General features: G+C 39.8%; 1 protein-coding gene across 2 annotated transcripts; it reads right to left on the bottom strand.

The window, feature by feature from the left end:
• Positions 1-270: 270 nt before the first annotated feature.
• On the bottom strand, positions 271-22,254 carry usp10 (ubiquitin specific peptidase 10). 2 transcript variants are annotated; one of them, XM_041054135.1, is made up of 15 exons: positions 21,998-22,254; positions 14,743-14,811; positions 14,475-14,520; positions 13,955-14,014; positions 10,698-11,933; positions 7,491-7,582; positions 6,983-7,092; positions 6,838-6,896; positions 6,645-6,748; positions 6,157-6,256; positions 5,597-5,777; positions 4,522-4,687; positions 3,721-3,865; positions 2,601-2,666; positions 271-2,319 (listed from the first exon to the last, which is right to left on the bottom strand). In XM_041054135.1, exons 1-15 carry the CDS (start codon positions 22,016-22,018, stop codon positions 2,132-2,134), a joined length of 2,643 nt encoding a protein of 880 aa, XP_040910069.1. In that variant the 5' UTR covers positions 22,019-22,254; the 3' UTR covers positions 271-2,131. The 2 variants fall into 2 exon arrangements, with proteins under 2 accessions (XP_040910069.1, XP_040910161.1); XM_041054227.1 differs by having other exon boundaries at positions 10,698-11,930.
• Between the last annotated feature and the right edge of the window lie 63 nt (positions 22,255-22,317).

The raw sequence follows: 22,317 nt of genomic DNA, 5'->3' as shown, positions 1-22,317 counted from the left end.
CAAAAGTGTCAACCGCCTTCTCACCTGTGTGTACCTTGCTTTTATATTAATGGACATGTATGGGTGAGAACGTGAGGGAGAACATGAGGAATTTTTGGATAGAAGTCCAAAAACACATGTCTAAATCATGTAAAAAATACTTGAGATTACATTTTGTAACGTGTTAATACTGAGATTGTGGCACTGGTGGTTGGAATGAAGTGGGTCTTAAAACAAAAACAAAAAAAGAAAAAAAAAATATAAGAGAAAATGACAAAATGGAAATAAATATCAAGCAAAGAACTAGTTCAATTTTATTCATTGTTGTGCTTTAGCCTGTGTAATTTGTTTTCAAACACCAATTCAAATGCAAGCATATTTTTATGAAGGGAGCGAGAGCAAAGGGGACATCCAATACATGATCAATGACAAAAAAAAAAAGAAAGAAAAACTAACATCTTTTAGTAACTCAAACAAAAAATCATCACAATCAATGAATGATCCAAAAATCAATATCCTCAACAAAAGCAAACACTATCTCCTTTTGTGCGCCTGTCCAGGGTCTTTATGCAGAGCGTAGCACAGGTGTAGAGTCCCACATCCCCTCAACGCTCAGTTTCCCTTAACTAGGAGGAAACGCCGAGCCACAAAAGAGTAAAATCCAGAGGCGTCAGGTACATTCCCCTAACTCTTCACTGACATTAGACTTGTGGTTGCCGCCTGTTTAGGGTTAGACTCGTACACTGAGTGGAAAAACATCACACACTGAACCTAAGGCAGCCCCCACTTTCTGCTGAGTTGGGGGGTAAAGAGGGGTGGTGTGGCTCAGAACTACACTGATAAGCCACCTATACACAGGTGGAACCTTTAGACACAAATAGACAAAAAAAAAAAATGGATAGAGAAGGAAATGTACAAAGTAAACAAGGGCAGGTTTTGCAGTGGAATCTGTCTTGGTTGCCATCTCTCCAGTGCAAGAACAGTCTAAAAACTAGAGCAGTCTTTTAGGACCCAAACAAGTTTTCAGTCAGCTAGATTTCATATTTTTAGTTGTTTTTTTGTTTTTTGTTTTTTACATTTTAATCTAAATAATTGCAAAATATGCATTTGCCTGTCATATTGTAATCATCAATCAGTTTATACTTTGTGCACAGAAGCTTATTTGTTATTAAATTCTAAAGCGCATTAATATTTTTTTTTAGATAGTCTTTCTAACTCTAAACCCAGATACCATAACAAGGATCTCTCAAACAAGGAAGCTGTTCAGTTCCCATCCAAGGTACCACCTGTTTTTCTTTTTTTGTTTTTCCTGTTTTTGATGGCTCAAGTACCTAGATTTAAAAGCATCGTAAAAGTGAGGAAATGAAGGAGGAGAACTTGTTGGTGTGGGTGGCAGCGAAGAAGACAATCTGGCCTTGGGAGGAGAGACTCGTGATAATGCTGGTGCTGGGCCTTTTCAATGCACTAGGGCAAATTCAAATAGGCTTTTAAACTGCGGCAAATTCTTTAGGCCAACAGTCTCCTTTACTAAAAGGCAAACACTGATATTTCTAGGTCATTTCCTTAAAAAAGGTAATTCAAACAAGAGAAATTACCCCAGCAGTCCACTTTGCAGCCTGTGGTAGCTAGTTCTTCCTGTGAGTGAGTGAGTCCACTGTTAGTTATCTGAGCCAAGCTGTGGGCTCAGTCAGGTGAGTCTCAGGTCCTAACCTGTAACCTCAGCCCAACCTCCGTCTATTCAACAGTCCTTCCTTGCTGCTTTAAAAGTAAAACAAAAAAGGAAAAGGAAGAAAACAAAACAAAACAAAAAAAACAGCAGTGGTACACAGAGAAGAGAGAGCAGTCACAGGGAAATCTTTGTGAATGCAGCTTGTTTCTCTTCTTCCAAAAAGAAAAAAGAGACGAGGAAAAGGGTGCTGGAAAAGCTGGTTCTCAGGAAAGCAGGGACAGGAGGGAAGAAGAGAAAAATCTTGCAAGAGAACAAGTTGGGCAGTGTTCCTGTTCATTAGTTTGGTGTGTGTGTCATGTGTGTGTGTGTATGTGTGGCTGCATGGTACTGTCAACGGGTGCATTTCGAGCATGTATGTTTTGTGTGCGCTTGTCAATATATTCGGATAATCTTGCGTGTACGTTGGGGTGTGTATGTGTGTGTCTACAGCAGGTCGACGCGGCGGTAGTACAGCAGGTAGGCGGTGCGCTCTGCAGTCTGCTTCACCACCTGGTACTGGTTGATAACCTTCACTGTCTGGTCGTCAATGCGCAGCCAGCCGTTAAGACCAATGTGGAAGACATCCGTGGTGTAATGACCGCCTGTCGCGCTGTTCCCATGGTGATAGACAACTGGTTAAGTTGAGAGACAAAAAAAAGAAAAAAGACATTAGACAAATGTGGGATATAAGACTTTGACTTACTTGGATAAGGCTCTTATCCCTTTCTCATTTCTTAAGATGTCAAAGTACTTCCTGGTGTCAAATGAAAGGACTACTGTTGACCAGAGGATCAAAACAGAAAGGAACAGCCATTTTTAAAGTACACTTCCCAGCACTGGTAGTTTTGCTGGGTGAAGCAGTAGATGCAGCAGATTTAACAATGTGACTGAAGTACATGAACAACAACCACACCTGCAAAGAGCCTGTAAGTTCTTTGGCCTTTCACAACTTTGCTCCGCACTCCAGAGGACAAGAGATCTGGAAAAAATAAATAAATAAATAGATAAACACCATTAGGGACATCCACTGATTACACTGCAGGAAAATTCACAGACCCGAGTGAATCTTGCCGTCACGCCGACGCAGGGCACTCGATTAAACAGCAGAATTGCCGGACAGTCAGCTAGAGACATCGTACTGAGTTTGCACAATCTTTAGTCAGAACACAGAAATTTGAATGACATTTATTGAATAACTGCAGCCACACCCTAAAATTGATCAGCGTATCCTATCAAACTTTATTTAAACTGCATTTTAGAAATTCATTAACTCGTCTAAGTATCTTATGCAATATCACATGTGGCAGGTTTCAGAAAATACAAACTTTCAATTTTGTACAAAACGACAAAAACAACTTTACAAACTTCACCCCAACATTGTCGCCTTTATGCCTCTGAAGATGTCTGAGGCTACTGTATCTGTAGCTACACCTGATAGTGATTTTGCAATCTGATTCAATCAGTGCGTACTGTTGTGTGTCATATTCATGCGTCGGCTGAGCAGATGGATTATCCCAGCCTCAGAACGACTCACCACTCTGTCTTTTTGAATATCAAAAAGATTAGTCTTCCTCTGGGGAACCATCTTTTGCCAAGTGTAAAACGTACTGGCAGTGGCCGTTTTAATGGCCAGCTCATGGAATCAATTATCTACGGCTAAAATTGCGAAGCCTGTTGATGCGTGTTTGACAGCTCTGTCCCTTATCGAGGATGGAGTTCTTATGATTAGAAACTGAACCTTGTGCACATGTGTCTTAAATTCAAAGAGCTCTCACGACTGGGTGACGTCAACTTTAGAAAAATATATATATATATATTAAAAAAAGACAGCTTTTGTTGACATGATCGCCTGAGAGATAATCATAAAAAAGGACCTTGACAGGTCCAAGCTACGATAATGAAGTCACAATAATTTTGCACTTACTGTCAGTCACCACTGTAATTTTGCAAAGGTTATATTTCATAGTTCCATGTCTGGTCAGTGCAGGTAAATTGGATCCACAGAGATCCACAGATAACGTGTGGGTCCATACCTTTGCTGATTTCCAGGTCAACAGGGTAATCAATGTTCTTGGTCAGTTTCTGGCAGCCTCCAGTCTTTTCAAACACAAATCTCTTAAGATGGAGCACCAGCACAGGGGGCAGCTCTTCCAGAGTCACCCTCCGACTGATCTCAATCTGAAAATGAGGACAAAAAGACAAGAAAGATGAACAGTCAGAGAACGTACTGTGACAGTAATAAAAGATTAGCCAAGGGGAAAAAAAAAAAGATATATTTTCAAATACTCACAGAAGTTTATTTGTAACTGTAGACTAAGGACAAAACCCAATAAAATCCTTTTAAACAACACAAGAAAGAACGAAACAAGTACAGAACAAGAGGTAACATTTTGTTGGAAATACAAGAGCTTGCTGAACCTTTTAAAGAAGTGACTCATGAATCACTGCGTTTTGGGACTATGCAAAGTACAAAAGACAAGTGTCAGGCTGTGGACCAAATTTAACTGTCTCTGAAATGATAAAAACTAGAACGATAGGTTTATGTCACCAAGAAACACACTTCAGAAGATTCCCATTATACAGCTGTAGAGCAGATGTTCCCTGTACCAGTTGTTCCAGTTTAGTGTTCACTGTCTGTACTGTTTTCAAACAAGTATTTTCCTCAGTTGTGCGGTCTTGTGTACTCAGACCCAAGGCAACAATTCCGATATTTGTGAGGAAAATTCAATGAATGTAAGTAGCCAACATTACTCTTCATAAAAAAAAAAAAAACTACTATCTGCTTAAATTTTTTTTGTAATGTGATAAATGTGTGACACTGATCTTTTAAATACCTCTTGCTTGGTTTTAGAAGTGTAGCCCTGGACCGACTCCCGTGCCACCAGGGTTTCTAGAGCCTCCTGGACAGTGCGGATCTTCTCTGACTGGATGTCCAGCTGCAGAGTAAAGAAAGGCTGCAGAGTGGCTGACTCTTTAGAGTTTTGTTGATACACCACCGATCTGACAAAGAAAGAAAACAAACAAAAACAAAAACACCCAGTTAAAAAACCTGAAGAAACACAAGTAAAATCAGTAGCTGTCCAAGATTAAACGCCTGACACCGGAATCATGCAATGGTTCAACCTTTATAAATTATTCCAGGCTCATCCTGACTGCAACATCTGAGCCAGGAAATTTGAAGGGAAAACGCCTAATATCCTGGCTGCTCCTGATGGTTGAATGGTTAAACTGAAAGACTTTAAACTGGGGCAAAATACATTTTTAAATTGTTGCAGTGATTCCTCAAGACAAACCAATTACTTTGACTAGTGCCTAAAGAAGTCTATGGGTTATTGCCAAGCTCAATGGGCGTACACACTACCCTCTGTAAACATACACTCCTGTATTCCATTTCTCTTTGGTTGCAACCATTGCTGAGAAAATAATCCTTTAAGACACTGTGCAACCAGTGTAGACCGGGATTGTGCCAGACCAGAACGTCACAGAACATATTATTTAGGCAAGCTACACCCGCACAGGTTCTTAACTTTCCACTTTGTCTGAAAGCTTAGACCTTTGTTTGTGGATGGGTGCCCCATGTCTTGCTGTCAAGACTTTTGACCACAATTGACCCACAGCGGCTCTTATTCTGAAGGACTTTGGTGTTTAGTGGAGAAAAGCTGCTGATGGCTCGTGGAAGACCGATCTGTAATGACGGTGGACGGACATCAAAAACTTCAGGTCAGGAGCTGCATACCCAACCCAGGGTGCACACATGAAGTTTATACAATTCTTACCCAAGGTTAACCTATTAACTAGGAACAGACTGGGGAACAGACTAGTTCCCCAGTCATCAGAATTCCTCCTCATTTCCACTTCACAAATAAAAATATTTCTGAAACGCATTTTCTCAATAATCTGCACACGTACCTGATGTGTCCACCAAAGATATCAGTGATGGGTGTGCGGACAAAGTCAGCTTGGCGAGTGATGGAAGTCTTGTTTCTGGGCCCCACTTGCTCCCACTCATCCTCACTACCTTCTTCCTCCTTATCAGGAACATCTTCCTCCACACCTGGCTGAGACTCAGGCCCGTTGGGTGTGGGGGCTTCTGTTAAGAGAGAGAGGGGGAAAAAAAATAGATAAACCACTTTAGAGGTCAAATGACCAAAGTACTTCAAAGTCACCTTGAAGTAAGTAAAATGAACTCCTCTCTTGAATCCCCTGTCAGTTTAAAGCTTGCAGGAAAGTAAACAGTATTTCAATTCATCGTGTGTGAAGAAGATCATAAAAGTTTTATTTTAAACTGGGGAACTACTCCATTTACTTTGCTGCCATTTGATTATGCAGAAAGTCAACGGATTCATCTTTGACGTAAACACAGAGAAGAGGAACAATATGAAAAGGATTAATTCAGTTAAACAATACCTGCAATGACCTTATCTGCACTGTGATATGGTTTTGATTTGGAAGTGGTAAAAGACGCTTACTCTCTTCCTGAGGCGAGATTAGTTTTTTCAATGCCAGCATCTCCTCGTGCAATCCATTGAGAGTGAAGCCAAGATACTCCTCCGCATCCTCTTGTCGGCCCTGAGAGCAGAGCATAGGGACATCAGTACCAATTAAACACTCAAAGAATGCCTGCTGTCAAATTAAAACACTAGTGTGCACAAATGAATGTGCATACACAGCCATTCATTGAGATAAACACAGACAGGGAAGCGTGTCTTACAAGTGAGCTATCCAAGCAATTTCATTTATTAAAACTGAATCAGAATTGACTCAGCATGTGTAACTGCCTTTATTCAGGTGAGTTGTCAAAAAAAAAGAACACTCCCTTCAAGCACTGTCTGTTCCAAAGGAAGTGTATTCAAGGAGTGTGATCATTAAAAACAAAAAAAAAAAAACATGCAACATCTTGACGCATTGCTTTGCAGTGAATATGTAATGAGCGAGCTCAAGAGGCAGCACAGCCTACCTTCTCAGAGAGACTTGACTTGATGAGAGTGAGGAGTTTATAAATGTAAGTCGGCTCAAAAGGAACACCAGGTCGAATGTCTTTCATGGCCTTATCGCCAACAGCTGTGGACACAGTTACAAATTTCACAACATCAGTGATGCTGACAGAAAATTCTACCAAATGTCTTTAGACATGCTACGTCATATCCTACCTTGCTGTTTGGCTTTAGATGGCACAGGCATGTTGTTGAACTCATTTACCAGCCTCACACTGTCAGAGAAAAAGACACGATGCTGATGTGTCTGAACACAGCACATTTTAACTATCTGATATCAACTTGCAGAAACGCTACTTACAAGTTGTCTATCATGGGGGTGGAGGTACATGGTCTCTGCGTTTCATTGTGCAGAGGAATGGACTTCATCAGGTGATACATGGGAGGGCATGCAATCAGGGCCTGTAGGGTCTGAGTGTTGAGAGTTAGGGAGGAAAACGATGTAGGAAAAGAAATATGACAGGCTGCTTTAATAGTTCTAATTTGGTGCAAATACATGAATATGTTCTAATCTGATGAAACTCTTGATATAATTTGTGGCTTAAAAAAAGTTGAAAATGTTGCTGGCAGAGCTGAAACTCACTTCTCAGCAGGTGTTATCAAAGAAAAACAACTACATCTGACAGTGGCACACTATTTTTAAGACACACAGCTTTGTCTGGAACTTGACTCTGTTTAAGCTTTGTGCTATTTGTCTTAGTGCCAATATAAATAGTAAGTCATGCTACAAACAGCTAACCACAGAAAAGTGCACATGGGTTGGAAGGGTTAAAAGAAACTGGCGTAGAAAAATCAGAGTGAAAGGATACAGCGTTGATATAGCACCAGTTCCCTTTGTTGATCAGTCCTCTCGGCTGCAAAGACACTGGTTTATGTATCAACTTCACATTCTCAATAAGTTCTGGGGATTCAAACAAACACAATGTTCATAAGCAGGCAGCCCCGTACAACCTCAACAAACAATGAAAATACATGTCAATACAATTTTCTGAGTGCAGAATTCCAGTCATTAAAACTGTGCTATAGTGGTGAATATAACAATACAGGTATTAATTCCTGAAACACAGTAAGCACATTTTCATTTAAACAGAAACAAATGTTCCTCCTTCTATTCCTGCCTCTTGTGACAACAGAACAAGAGACTGTTGGAGTAAGAGCAAAGACTTATTGTACCACGCCTAGGAAGGGAGACTGTCATTCAAAAACACAGCTCCCATGGTAACGTGGACATTTACACAATTGATTTATAAAAAAAAAAGAAAAAGTACATAATGCTGCCTTTGCTGTGACTACAAGAAAAATGACATACATTATATACACATTAGGCAATTCAAATAGCTCATCAATAAGTTCAGTACTTCCTGTACTTACACAGCATTTACTTGTAAATAATTCAACTATTGCTTAAGGTAAAGGTATTATCAGCACAAGCCAACCACTGGCAGGTGATTACTAAGCTCATTTTACACTGAACAACCACAGCTTTAAACACACCCATTTCTCTTCTGTAAATTTATGTGGCTGTATTAGAACCTATTTATCACACCAGTGCTTTACTTGCACCGTGAACCAATGTAATTAAACACATCCTATAGTATAAGTATAAGTATTTAAATCAAGGGATGCCAGCGGGTCATACAGACTGACAAAAATTTCTCTTGTGGGAGAAAGAAGCGGCATACTGTGCCGGGCCGTATCGGGCAGTGCAGTGGAGGTGTAGAATCACAGGGCACTGTGTGAACTTTAAAAGGGACTTTTTCAAACAACTGCTTACTGTGACTGTCACATTCACATACAGGGAGCACACGCAGACGGCACTTGTGGTTTATCTATTATTCAGTACATGACTAGAGATCTACTTGTGGTCCCCATTTGTAATTTTACACACCTGTGGCCATCTCTAACCACTTTAAACCTCTGCTGAAAGGCTGAAGGCTTAATGCACATTCGTGCATTTTGTTCTTTCATTTTAATCAATCCAGTCAATTGTACAGACAATATGAACAGCTCTGTCTGTGGCTGTGGCTGTGTTTCAGAGAGAACAGGTCTCTTTAAAGTTCACATGGAGCTCTGTGATGATGCACCCTAGCAGACTAAACTCTACCAAATGAACACAATCAAATAAAAACTGCTTAGGAACTAAAATGCACATTACTGACAACAGCGGGGACAGATTTCCACCTGCCCGTAGTCGCATTGCCAATTACAGTGTATAGTCTCGCTGTGCCGCACAAATCTCCCACAAAAAAAAAAAAAAAAAGGAGCCTACAGGGTCAATATGATCCACTGGTGCCTTTAGGAATATGTAATCCCTGTGGTTGTCATGATTTAAAGAGAAACGCTGGGATTGACAGCTGTCAAGCTGAGGAAATCACTTTCTGCAGATAAAAATACAGCCGCAAGATCTTCTGGTTTATAAGCATGCATAAGAAATTTTTTTTTTTATCTCAAAAGGGAACACGTTGTTAGGGTAAAATGAAAACTCTGAGTCTCTAGTTACACCTGACAAGTGCTCTGTACCTTAGTGAAGAGAAACAGTGTGCTAAATATGTTCACATTTCACATTTGACTGTATTCAAAGTGGTGCTCAAACCAAAGTGTTTGAGTGGACAGAAGCAAATAAGGTCTCTGGTAAATTCCCAAACCCTTCTGAAAGTACAATTGTACGACAACCCAAACCTGTATACATACCGCGTAATCTGCTTTATCTAAACACAATTTTCAAATACTGCACACTATTTGACAGGCAGAATGGGGAAAGAAAACACACTTGAGAATGACTTGGCACAGCAAAATACTTTGCATCTTGTATCTGTTTGCAAGTTCTTAAATAAATGAACACCAAAGTGATCTCAAACCAGACTAAACTGTGCTTGTTTGTGTGTTCACTTCAACTGATCCCTCTCCACATTACACCAAACCACAATGGTTTGGCCTCAGTTCATTTTCTAGCCTGACCTGATCAATGAGATGTTTCAAGAAATCCTTTTCTCCTCTTTTGGCTGAAATGATACTGTTTCACTCAAGTAAACACTGAAGCGGTCTTCAAGAAGCAAATGTACCAGTTTGTGCTGTGTGTTTGTGTCAGGCATCATGTGTCTAAGAAACAGAAACAGGGTGTTCACAGAGTATTATATCTCCCTTTCTTGGAGTTAAACCCCCTAATGGCCAAATCTAAACTGTCGTTATAAATGGAAAACGGGACTATTCTTTAATGTAAAGTGAGCAACCGGCTGAAATACTGGTCCAACCGCCTCTTGTACCCACCTCACCACAACTTAAAATATGAAACATAAACGTGCACACAGAATATTGTATGTCCCTCTTTAAATATCACACTTAAAGGGGGCATATAGGTATATGATCTAAAGGAAGATGCCTCTAAGAGATAATAGCAGAATTTTTACTAAATGAGGAAAAAGACACCATCCATCTGTGCTATAACGTTCTGTGAAGAGCATTGATTAATCACAAGGCCAGAGCCTTGCAAGGTATTCCCTGCTTTCTTATAATGGTGCTGAGTAATGAGATAAAGTGCATTACACAAATGTGACAAATGACTTACTATCTGACAGCTAGTGCCACCACCTAGTGTTCATTTCTTGAATTTCTAGAACATGAAAGCAACATGTCTGTATCTGTTCCCTGTGGCAAAGCGCTACTGAGCAATTTGAGCTGCTCAAAGTTTTTTTTTGTGTGTGTGTGTGTGTGTATATATATATATCTATATATATATAGATATATATATATGAGATAATCATCAGCAGAATATGAAGCTTGGTCACTTATTACTTCTACTCTTCCCAAACATCAAACGTTGAAAAAGTTTCACTCCAATAGAAATACAAAGAGTAGGAACAGTACAACTATCTCAATGTTGCCGCCTAGTGGAGGGGAAGTGAATTTAGCAGCAATGCACATTTCTCTTGCAGCAAAACATTTTAAGCTGAAACATCATAAAACAGGCATGATGGGTTATTTTTTTTAAATATACAATGAGCATCTTCATATAATACCTGCAAGTTTAGGGGCCATGGGATCCTCTGATACGTGGACAGGGCTATCTTTGACCTCCCCAACTTTCTCAGGCTGCTCTGGTGTAGCGAGGGAGGGAGTTGCAACTTCCACAACATTCTTTACCTCTACAAAGGCCTGAGGGCCCCCAGGCAGAGGCTTGGAGTTGTGGAAAAGGCTAGCCCAGGACTTGGGGAGGTTGGCAGTAGGCGCAGCTGGAACAGCAGGCAAATGGGCCTGCTCTGTCACTACTGGCTGGGCAGCAGAGTCTGGGGAGACCTGCTGAGCCTGCTCCCCACTCTCACAGTCTTCTTTGTGTCCATCTGCACTGATGGGAGTTTCACGTTCTGCTAGCCCATTGGCCACCCCACTGTCTGCTACCTCCCTTCCCTCCAGTTCAGTAGTCGTAATGGAAGTGGCGACAGAGGGGGTGGCCCCAGCAGCTGAAAGAGGAAGAGGTGATTTGGAGCGGGGGCTGTGTGGAGTATCTGAAAGTTCGGGGCTCTGTGGAGCCAAATGATCTGGCTGCTGATCTGCAGTCCTCGGTCCCTCTGTCATCCCTCTGCTTTGAGAGGAGGACGAAGAGGAGGAAGTTGCATTGTTGCCATCTGATAAAGAGGCAGCTCCACTAGTTAAGTCCAAAGAAGAGTCATCAGGGCTATCACAAGTCCTCTGATTGGCAGTGGATGAGGGGGCAAACTTGGCTGTAGCCACAGCAGCTGTTGATGTTGCTGTGGAGACAGGGCCCGGGGTGGAAAGTTCAGCCCCTGATAATGCCTTACCGTCCACATCCTCAGCACTGTGGTGTGGACCACTGAGTGCATGTCCGTTCACCAGTGCTGTCACAGGCGTCCCATCTGCTGCACTGCTGCTGTTGTTGCTGCCAGTTGACGGGTCCAGGTAGTTGTAGTACCCCGGCGGTCGCTTTTTCTTTTTCTTCCTCTCTCGCTGTCCCAGGCTGCCAGGGAGTCCGTCCATGTCCTGGCAGGCCTGGTGATTGTCCAGGGCTGAGGCCTCTGAGTCAGGGCCATCCAGCGAGTTGAAGTGGGTTCCATCAGGGACATCAGCTGCTGGAGGAGCTGTCTGTTGGGCCTTCTGGGCCGACTGGCAGCCCAGGATGAATTCTGGAGCCTGGGGATTGAGGGTGCTCGACACCTTGTATAAAGGATCGTTCACCCCAACAGGCTTGGAATCCATCACCTCGTCAACGCCAAACTCAATGCGCTGATAGTCTTCTGCTGCAGGTAACATTTCAGGCAATTAGAAACACAAAGGTTTGTCTTTAAATACAGCCTAAGTCATATAAAAAACAGACACTGTTGTACTCTCTGCTGGAGAGTTTAGTATACAATCCTTATTTCTGAACAAATATTCCATCACTCAATGGGAGCCATGGGAGCTCTCTGACAGGATCAGAAGTACCAATAAAAAGAAATAAATCCTGCTGGATCTATTTTTAGCTTCAACATCTACTGTTGTGTCTATGCTTGACTAAACCATATTCCTTCTGGGCTTATATGAATCCCAGAAATGGGGTGATTCAACAACTAACATTTCAAATTGGGCGGGGCGGGGGGGCACAGCGTAGTCTTGAGGCTATAAATTCTATGCCATACTTTCATGATGATGTTTGTTTGTTCCTAGCAAGTAGCAGCCAGCCAACGAATGACCAGACTTAAAAAGCTATCACAGATATGTATGTGGTCTTGGATAATTTGTTAACTGCCCTGATGTAATTAGCATTTTCTTAAAACAATTTTAATCAAAGTTCTTCTTCAATTCAAATGTCATCTGGTGAAAAATCAAGATCTTGGTTTTTCACCAGATTCAAATGTCATCTGGTGAAAAACCAAGATCTGGATGTAACCTGTTAGAGTGACGGACAATAACATGGCACGAAGGGTTTATTTTAATTATACACTGTAAATTCTATGTCTAAAATCACTTTCAAAAAGGTAGGCTAACCTAGACTTAACCATTAATTACAGATTCCAGTGATGAAATTTAATGTACAAACAAAACAGAAAAAGACAAAAGAAAAGCATACCAGAAGACACAGTAGACCTACCTTACACTTCCCCGTATGGCACTACCCACCTTCAAATCTTAATTAACTTTTATAGAATATTCTTTTATAGATGTACAGAAGTCCAGTTCTAAATGATTCAAAGATTTACAATTGTATAGTTTTAAAACTGTGATGGCGGAGTGACAATTTATATTTTCTGATTTGAGATGTAGACTCATATGTCATCCATAAAAGAGCCATGAACTATACAGTTTATGTATTCTGATGGTAACATCTGATCAACATATGGTTTCTTAACTAAAGCTTAAACTCAGTTTAATTGTACACATTCATAAATGTCCTTAGTTCTGCTCTGTCATCAAAATGCCCTGAATTAAAGTTGAAATGAAAATACCGAATTTCAAATTACCTTCATTTTTTTTTTAGCAGCATGGCAAAACTGACTTTTCTCAATAGTTTCAAAATGGGCTTTACATCAGTGATGTCTATCAATAAGCATCACATATTAAAATACCATTATGTTACCATTTAAAAGTGTCACTAACTGCTTCAGCAATGCAGAACAGCAATGCACACAAACAAAGGTACTTCATTATTTAGATAAAATATGTTGCATAGTAGCTGAAATAGTAAATTATTATGCAGTGAGAGGTGCAAAGTGAAAAGGTGAACAAACAGGAAACATTAGTAAGTGCAAATCAGTAAAGTCGTTCAAGTTTTTCATTATGACTCGGCTGACAGGTCACCCAAACTGTAAACCCTGATGTTCTGCAGGTGTTAACAGGGTATGAAAACAGCAGTTACTTTCTCTACTGGGATTAGAAGATCTTCTGTTAGTGTTACTGAAATCGCACCTCATGACCGTAAAATGCATTTAGCAGTAAAACTTTGAATATGTAAGGCTAAATGTGTACACACGTTAGCAACCACATAAAACCATCACTATGCCCCTAGTAAATAAGCTGTGATTGTTAAATCATACGAAAATTCAGTCCGATTTTAATTCAACTTGGAGCCCTGCAGTGGTGAAAATGCATTTTATGCAAGAGAAGATAAGATACTCAGCAGTATCTTGAGCATGCAAAGCTCTACAGATTGTACCAACAGGCAAGAGAAAGAACACAGGCGCAAGGTTTAGAAAGCCACCAGTTTTTGAAACCTGGATTTTGAGTTTTACAGCAAACGTACAACAGCTAGTCAAGCCACAAGGTGTCAGACTCCTCAACTCACCGCAAACCTGCAGTCCCATAGACTCCATAATAAAAGGTACAGCAGGAGTGCAGTAACTTCCTAAATAATCAATACAAATCAAGGTAAGGCAAATGTCATGTGCAAATGAGTACCATTTCAAAGAAAGGTGGCTGCTATTACATTTTTCATTTGGTGGCTCGAAATTCAATGAAGGAAAATGGCTGACGTATTCTAAAAATAATAAGTGGTCAAGATCTACTGATATCTGTAATCCATTTGAAACTATATACACTGAACTGTATGTTTAAATACATGAAAAAACAGTCACATGAAAAGCATCTCCCTGTCAGTCAAGTCAGGTCAGTTCAGCCTTGGCTTCAAGCTTACATTTTAAAGACCTGCTCTGGAAACAGACAGTGAAATCAACTAAGAGCATGAGAATAGTCAGCTCCTGAGAGAGGGCAGGGTATTTTTATGCTACTTAATAAATAAATATATCAATAAATAAATATATAAGAACACATCATCTAACAATCTAGTGTTTATGAAATGTACATACCAGAAGACTGACTGACGCATGGGACTTTGTCATTGAACGGAGGAAGCTGAAGAGACAAAATGAAAAAAAATGTGAAAATTCAACCAGTACTGAGTTATAACATATTTAACAGTTTAAATTAACTTTAAACGTCAAAGTACAAAAATCAACAAGGGTGGTAAAATAGTGGAAGCATTTGAAATGGAAAGACATAGATGACAGAATTACCATGTGTAATGAGTGTCATTTTAGGCAAAAGTAATCTCAAAAGGAGCTACATGGTCCTTACCTCGACATAACATCGTGGAGTCACAAAAAACTGATTGATTTCATCAGGGCTGAATTCCCCGAAGATGTACTGTGGGGGGAAAAAAATCAATACAGCCATTAGTTTAAAAAAAAAAAAAAAAGACAGTATTGCAAAACCCTTCTTTCTCAAAATATATTTTTTTCTTGACAGAGTGCAAATTCAGAATTTGGATATTGATCCTGAATTACCTGGCACACCATTAAAAAGTCCCAAACCATGACATCATGCACTAATACATAAAGAGGAAAGCAAGGGAAAAGTCAATACACATAGTGAAGGACAGGACCTTCTACCCCTAAACTGGAACTGATTCAAAAGGTGCTGTCATTGGATATCAAGGTACAAGGGCTCTTACTACAATCAGCCATCACCCAGCCAAGACATGTGCAAAGGTAAGGCACAACATGAAGTGATGAGTCATGCCGTGTTATACATAAACCATGAATACAAACAGCTCATGATTTGATTCCGGGACTGTTTGCTTTTAGTGAGGAAGGTTTTACAGTTGTATGCACAGCTTAAAACAAAGAACACAAAGCACCTTCATCCTCAAAACAAGCTGAAGCTGGTGTATGTTTTGTCTTAACTTTGTGTACTTTTTTGATAGAATGAAATTAACACAGCATTAAGAGACAACATAGACGTTTGACTTATGTGCGCGTAACTACACGGATCCGGGCAGAATCTCTGCTTACTCCTCTTCCTTACACCAACAAGAAATCTAGAGCAGTAAATTGTCAATAATTAAATGATGAATCAATCACTTAAGATAACATCACCAGTGGCTGACTTCTTGCACACTGAATGTTGCTGAGATTTTTTAAGGTTACACAACAAGCAACAGCCTCATAAAAGACCAGTGAATTGAACTGACTTCACACCTCTGATGCACTTAACAAAACTCTACCAAATTGTTATTTACCTTTATTTTTTCTTGTATTTATGTGGAGATAACCTGCTTTTTGACTAATTAAATTTAACCCTGTTATCCAGTTTCTCACCAATAACTCCAGTATAAAATCTTAAATGGATTCATGAGTGGAGAAAAAGTGCCATGTCACTGACACTAGTTTTCACAAGTATGTTAAGTCATTCAGTAAGTTATGTAAAAAACCTGTTAACTGAGTAACATAATTAGAGCTGAAAGAATTAGTTGAGCAATCACTTAGTTGATGGAAAGCAAAAGAACTGGCAACTACTGATAATGGATTATTTGTGAGAGTCACTTTTCAAGCACAAACATTCACCGGTTCTATCTTCTTAAAAGTGAAGATTTGCTGCTTTTCTTTGTCTTATATGATAAAAAACTGAATCTTTGGGTTTTGGACTGTTGATTCGATAAAACAAGCTCTGGCTCTAGGAAACTGTGGTGCACTGGCATTTCTGAGCATTTTCACACATTTTGTAGACAAAAATGAATCACGTAATTGAGAAAATATCTACAGGAAAATCTATAATGAAAAAAATACTTGCAGCAGTGAACAATAATTACTAGGATGACTAAAGAGAAGTGACCTAAAACCTGGACAGACTATTTACCTGTAGCTAACAATCCAACAAACCAGTTAATTAGCTTGAGGGGTCAGGCTCTCCTAACAGCTTTTTCCACACTATACGAACAGGCTTCAAATTAGAATTTCAGAAGTGTTCGTATCAATCAGGTTAACCAAAACGTTCTGCCATTGTACCCAACAGAAATCAGTTTGCACTCTGTGTGGACAACCATAATCAATGGAGTCCCCAACAAGCCGATAAACAGGCATTGGCACTGTAATTAATGGAGGTAGGGAGGAAGAATTGCACAGGTGTGCTCAGAAATTTCATGAAATAAATCACTGAATAGTAGTATGCAATGACTCTACCCTGCTGCCCAAATATTCTTCATATTTATTTCTACATTATTGGTTACTGTTATTACTCAATGATATTATAGTTATTAATTTCGTTTTCATTTATCCGTTTTAGCTGTGGTGGTGCTGACAGCTGACCCTTAGAGCTTCAGGGGAAACACTGCACTGTGCCACCTAAGTGTCCACATGAGCATGGAAAACACAAAGCCACGGAGAAAAGGTGAAATGAACTCACTAGCCATGCCGTTAATCCTCTCAGTGCAACAAACAGTGGAACGTGAAAGGGGAGGCACAGAGAAAAGAAAGTGCAGCTCAAGCATATGTAACTCTTTGCAAACGAGGCCCCACGCGAGGGCCCACATTGCTGAAATGGCACTACAAGCGACAAACAGCCAGCCATAATCCAATGGCCTCAGGATGGCTAATACAATCACAACAGAAAGAATGTCCCTTTGCTTCTTTCTGCAGGCGTGCCACACGTACCACACTAAGCTTCTCTTGCTGTTCGTTAGGACTGAGGATTACAACAAATTAGCCATCTGTATGATTTCAACAGTTAAGTGACGAAACTACACACATCTACACAGCAAAGATATAGGAAGGGCCTATCCTAATAGATAACAAGGCTGGAGCAGTATTAGAATACAATATGTATATTTTTAATAAGCTACTCTACCCTTTACTTTTATTAATACTACACACAAGCAATGGAGATTGACTCTGGTATATAAATTTAAATTATTAATGCTTTCTCTTTAGAGATTTTTTGAAATATGAATTTTATTATATATTTGAAAATATGTACAAATGTGAGCTACTGATAGTAGTCAAATGAAAACTTAGAACCAACAACTCTGTCCCAAAAAAAAAACATGAAAGCCCTAAAACTGACTCTAGGGTCACAGAAAGGTCACCTGTTATCAACATGAAGCAAGATGTAAAAACACAAATCTAGACATTTACCCCAATTCACCAATCTTCAACATGACATTGTTGTTAACACCCAATACACAAAGCAATGAACCTTTTCTCTGCAGCCACACAATACATACTTTAGTGGCATTTCAAAATTACATTAAGTTGACCAGACAACTCTGAAAAAAGAAATGTTGCTCACTATCAACAATCATTAAAATCTTGAATACTTGAATATGTATATATTACAACTTAAGCTTTATGGATTTAAATGAATCACATAATACCCCAAAAAGCAGATTTCTGTTCAGAAGATCTGTGTGCTCTAACCATAGCAGGGGATACAGCCAGAACTACTGTGCTTGTTCTCTTAAACTGGTATGCAGTGTTATTAATGGACAACTTGGCTGAGCATAAAAATGCTGCAGCACCACTACAAATAAGGTCAGACTAGTTTTCAATGAATCTCTGGAGCATGCCTGTGCCTGCATATTGGTGTGATGTAGTAATAGGGTGACACAATGATTGCAAAGCATGAAATACAGAGTATGACAGTGGGAGAAAGGAATTACTGTCACTTACTCCGCTTAAAGACAGGGGCTATCAGACAAAAACAACTCTCGGGAATTCAACAATGTGGCAAAACCATTTATCGACATAATTATCTAAAGGCCACAAAACAACAATCTTGGTTTTCTATTATTCTGATTACTTAAAAATTATTTGAACTTTTTGATGGCAGCTAGGCTCTGAAGTTAAAAGGATGGTATTGGCATGACAATTTCCACCCCCAACCTCCTGATATTAATTATCCAGAGGACCGTTAGTGCTGCTATGTATAAATTATACTGACTGGGTAAACCCCTTTCTGTTGTTCCCTGTAATCAAACCCTCAACCATTCCCCATTAATCACTACACACAACAAGCTGCCACTTTATTATGAACACCTAGCTGAAACTAATGCAGCCTAATACAACACATTCTACTTCAGAAATGTTTGGTTTTCTGAATAATTAAGGTAGAAAATAAACAGCAGACTAATTGATAATGAAAATAATCTTTACATTCAGCCCTAATTTTGTATACTGCAAGATTTTGATATCCAAAGGTAGGTAGCATGCTAACATTTAGCATCTTAGCATGCTTACAAATGGAATGATAAAATGTTAACATTTAGCCTGTTAGTGTGATATGCTAATCTAAAAGAACATTATTATTTTTTACATAAGATTTGTTGATAATGTGTGTTGCAAAAGTGGGAATGAGATCTGTAGGTGAGAACAGAGAAAGGAAAAAAATTAGGGAAAGAGAAAAATGTTAGGAGTCATATTATGAGGGTCACAAATATCTGAACTACATTTAATGGCAATCCAAGCAAAGGTTGTTGAGATATTTCAGTCTGGACTTAAGTAGCATGACTGAAGTAAAGTAATACTACTGAATTTGTAGCTACACTTCTGATGCATTTTCATAAAGTGTGCATCTGGCATGACTAAGCAGAAAACTTTGGACAACTCGGATGATGGTCTGATTTGTTTTGTTGTGCATACAGAGAGTAGTTTTTCCAAGAGTGGTGGTGAGGATTACTATCCCACTCACAGATTTATGCTTTGGTGGAACATTGGGCTGAACTAAAAATAGACATTAAAAAAAGGAGGATGTCGCAATAACCGTTAAAAGTTGCAAAAGTGCCTAAGGGCCATGCCATTCCATTGGATGACTTATTCCTTATAAGAATGAACACAGCCAATGTGGTTTATTCTGAAATTTCTGCAGACTGCATTTTTTAATCTCAGGAGAGTAGATCCGTGTCAGGCAGTCATCAGCACGTGTACTCTGGGAGGAAGCTCCCTGTTTACACTGCTTTACTAGTATGATGAGTTGAAAGGAATAAATTACAGTTGCAATGATCAGTGCAATAAAAAAAAGGTCACCTGAATGCAAACCATGGTTCCTTTATGTATTTTTAATAGTTTTTTAAAGACAACAAATTATTAAAGTTGTGGAGGCATAAGATATATGGTATATTATTGCTACACAGACAAGAAAAGCTACAGTAAAAGCCTGAACTAAACCAATAAGCCTAAATGTAACTGGGGATACATCAGTATGGATTTTGGATTCCTCTTGAGCTGGTGGAGACCACTTGATGAGGAAACCCACCCATAATGACATCTACATTAACAGCAGTTCACCACAAATGGCTAACAAACGGTTTCAGAATTAACTGTTAAAACTAAACAACCAAAAAGAAGGATAATCTCAATTTCTCTGTTTTTTCACTAGATCTTGTCATGGCCCTCTTAAATGTCAACCAATTTACAAATTGTTGCCTTCATTTATAACTACAACACTGTAGGAGGTTAATGCATTACGTATAAAAATCATACTATTTTAAATCCCCTGTCATCTGTCACGGTGGCTCAGCTTTACTAATCAGATTTAATGAAAAATTTTTATGTTAACATACTACTTTTAGCTGGGAGACTGGGAAAATAATGTTTTAACAGGACATAGTACCATAAGCAGAATATTACTATCTACTGTAGTGTTTGCCAGTTGTCAGGGTAAAGTTGCTTTTTTTGGTCGACAGGTGCAGATACAGAACAGTATTGATAAGCATTTCCAGAATTACCTGTTTTGATAAGTCCATTCTCAGAAGAGTGAATATCCTCTTGCTGCTGATATCTTGTTTTGCCTCTGACTATTTGGCTACCCAACCTGTTCAACAACTTTTCTTTTGTCTGGATTTGGTTGACTTGCTATCAGTAATACACTCTTGTGGATTTTTTTACTCCACTCTCCTATATATTGATCACTTCTCATACATTTAATCATTGTCAGCAACACTTCCAATTGTCTGCGCAAAGGGCGACCTATTTAAAGGAGTTTTTGTTACACAGGAAAAACAGTTGCCAACAGGGGCAACCAAACCAAACAAAATAGTTGATAGGGGTCCAAACCTGGTTGCCTGAGGAAATTGGGCAACTGTTAGTGTGGAGCCCTGTCTGTCAATACTTAAATTTGGTTAAATATAAGCCCTTCTGTGTCTTGCTATCCATTCTGAATCCATGCTATTTATACAGAGTATAACACCAAATGTATCGTCATAATAGGATAATTCAATATAAGTTGGTACACGGGTCATCATTCATTTCAGCAGTTTCAGAGGCCAAATATATTCTTTGGTCATCATACAAGACATGAAAAAGCTGACCACTGTATTTGAATGAAGCTGAGATGGCTTTTCCCCTTAAACTTTCACTTTGCTGAACTGTGAGCTACACTCAACAGTGAGCAACGCTCAGTTTTAAGGTCGTGTGAAAGCATGCCTTATTAAGTCTTCAGTGAAGTTTCCCTTCCTATGGCTGTTAGCCATGCTCTGTTTCTTGAACTATCAGCCAAAGTTTGAATCCGATGAAGCACTTATCCCTAAAGAATTGTTGTTTATGATGTGGATTTTTTTCATAAGTTCAACATTAATTCATTAAACTACAAGAAACTTCAGAACTGGCATGTCTCTGCATGCACAGCTAGACTTCAAAATGGGCCTTCCCACATGACAGCTAACTTCCTCAGAAATAACACCAAAGTTGATAAATTCCCTACAATCTAAGTCATACGAAGGCTGGCGGTGTAACCGCACACCCGCTCAGCAGCGTGCAAGCTCAATCGTGTTTCTAACTGTTTCCGTATCAAATAAATCTTCCCTATAAACGAAGGCCCACACTGTCGCATTTCTATTTAGCTAACCAGCTAGCGGACTGACTGCAAAGTATGACCACACTACCTGGGAAGAGCTGTTAGCTTGCTAAGAGCTAAATGAACAGAATGAAATAGTTGTATCCTAGCTCTTAACTGCTTAGAACCGGAAAATCATCAAATGCAAAACACTCCACCAAACCGTCATTATGCCTCCTAAATGCCCAGAGCAAAACTAGTTAGCAATTATTACCAGTTGTGAAAATATGCGCTGGGGGAAGGCCTGTCGCAGCTCTGAGCAGGTGGGCCATGCATACACGCAGCAGTTTTCAGTGTCACTTTTCTCTGGGAAATAACACATGACACTTTTGCGATTTCACACCAAAGCCTCACTGACTTTAGATTAAGCACGCTTTCAAGTCATTTAGCTAAAAGAGGGTGTCATCTCCTAAAAACTGCAGCAAAAAGTATCGCTGGCTCATTTGAATGGAGGGACCTAGGGCCTATTAGCTACCATGCTGGTGATGTTTCAATGAGGCTTAGGGGGGCATTAGCAAGCACTTTTCAGTACTTACATTTTCAATGACACGACAAGCCAAGGGTTTCAGATAACAACACGCACCTGACCAAATTGCTACTATAGTAAAGCAGTATTTTAGGTCTGAATGTGTACAAATGTGGGGCGGCGGTGAGTCTACAAATAACGTTAAACGGCGTGCAGCAGGAGTTGTTTTGCAGGCTAACGTTAGCCAGCTAGCTTAGCTACCTGGTTGCTGTGAGAAGCCATGCTCCCGGTGAGGTTCTCTCTCCTCCGCTGACAAGATGAAAACTCTCCCGGGAAGGTGTTGTAGGTTTGTAATGACAGTTACAAAAGGTGTCCTACTTCGACGTCATTGTCATTTTCCCAACGTTGTCCTGGCAGTCGTAAGTTTCGATCCATGTAATGCATCAGCACTTCATGCTGCTCGCCTTACCGTCACCGCCATTTCTGTCTAGCATCTTCCTCGCCTGCTAGCCGAGCCAGCGCGCGGTCGGTTGTAGTGGCAGCGTGAGCTCAAGGAATAACGACAAACACTTCCGGTGATG

Source organism: Toxotes jaculatrix, chromosome 1 (assembly GCF_017976425.1).
Source record: "Toxotes jaculatrix isolate fToxJac2 chromosome 1, fToxJac2.pri, whole genome shotgun sequence".
Taxonomy (NCBI): Eukaryota; Metazoa; Chordata; class Actinopteri; family Toxotidae; genus Toxotes; species Toxotes jaculatrix.
The sequence above is the reverse complement of the archived record's forward strand: the minus strand, read 5'-3'. Positions and strand labels throughout refer to the sequence as shown.

Coding starts and splice junctions, on each gene's coding strand:
- usp10 (XM_041054135.1), bottom strand. CDS start 22,018: ATGGCTTCTCACAGCAACCAG. Junction 14,812..21,997: donor TGGCTTCTCACAGCAACCAG/GTAGCTAAGCTA, acceptor TTCCCCCCACAG/TACATCTTCGGGGAATTCAG. Junction 14,015..14,474: donor ATGCGTCAGTCAGTCTTCTG/GTATGTACATTT, acceptor TTGATTATTTAG/GAAGTTACTGCACTCCTGCT.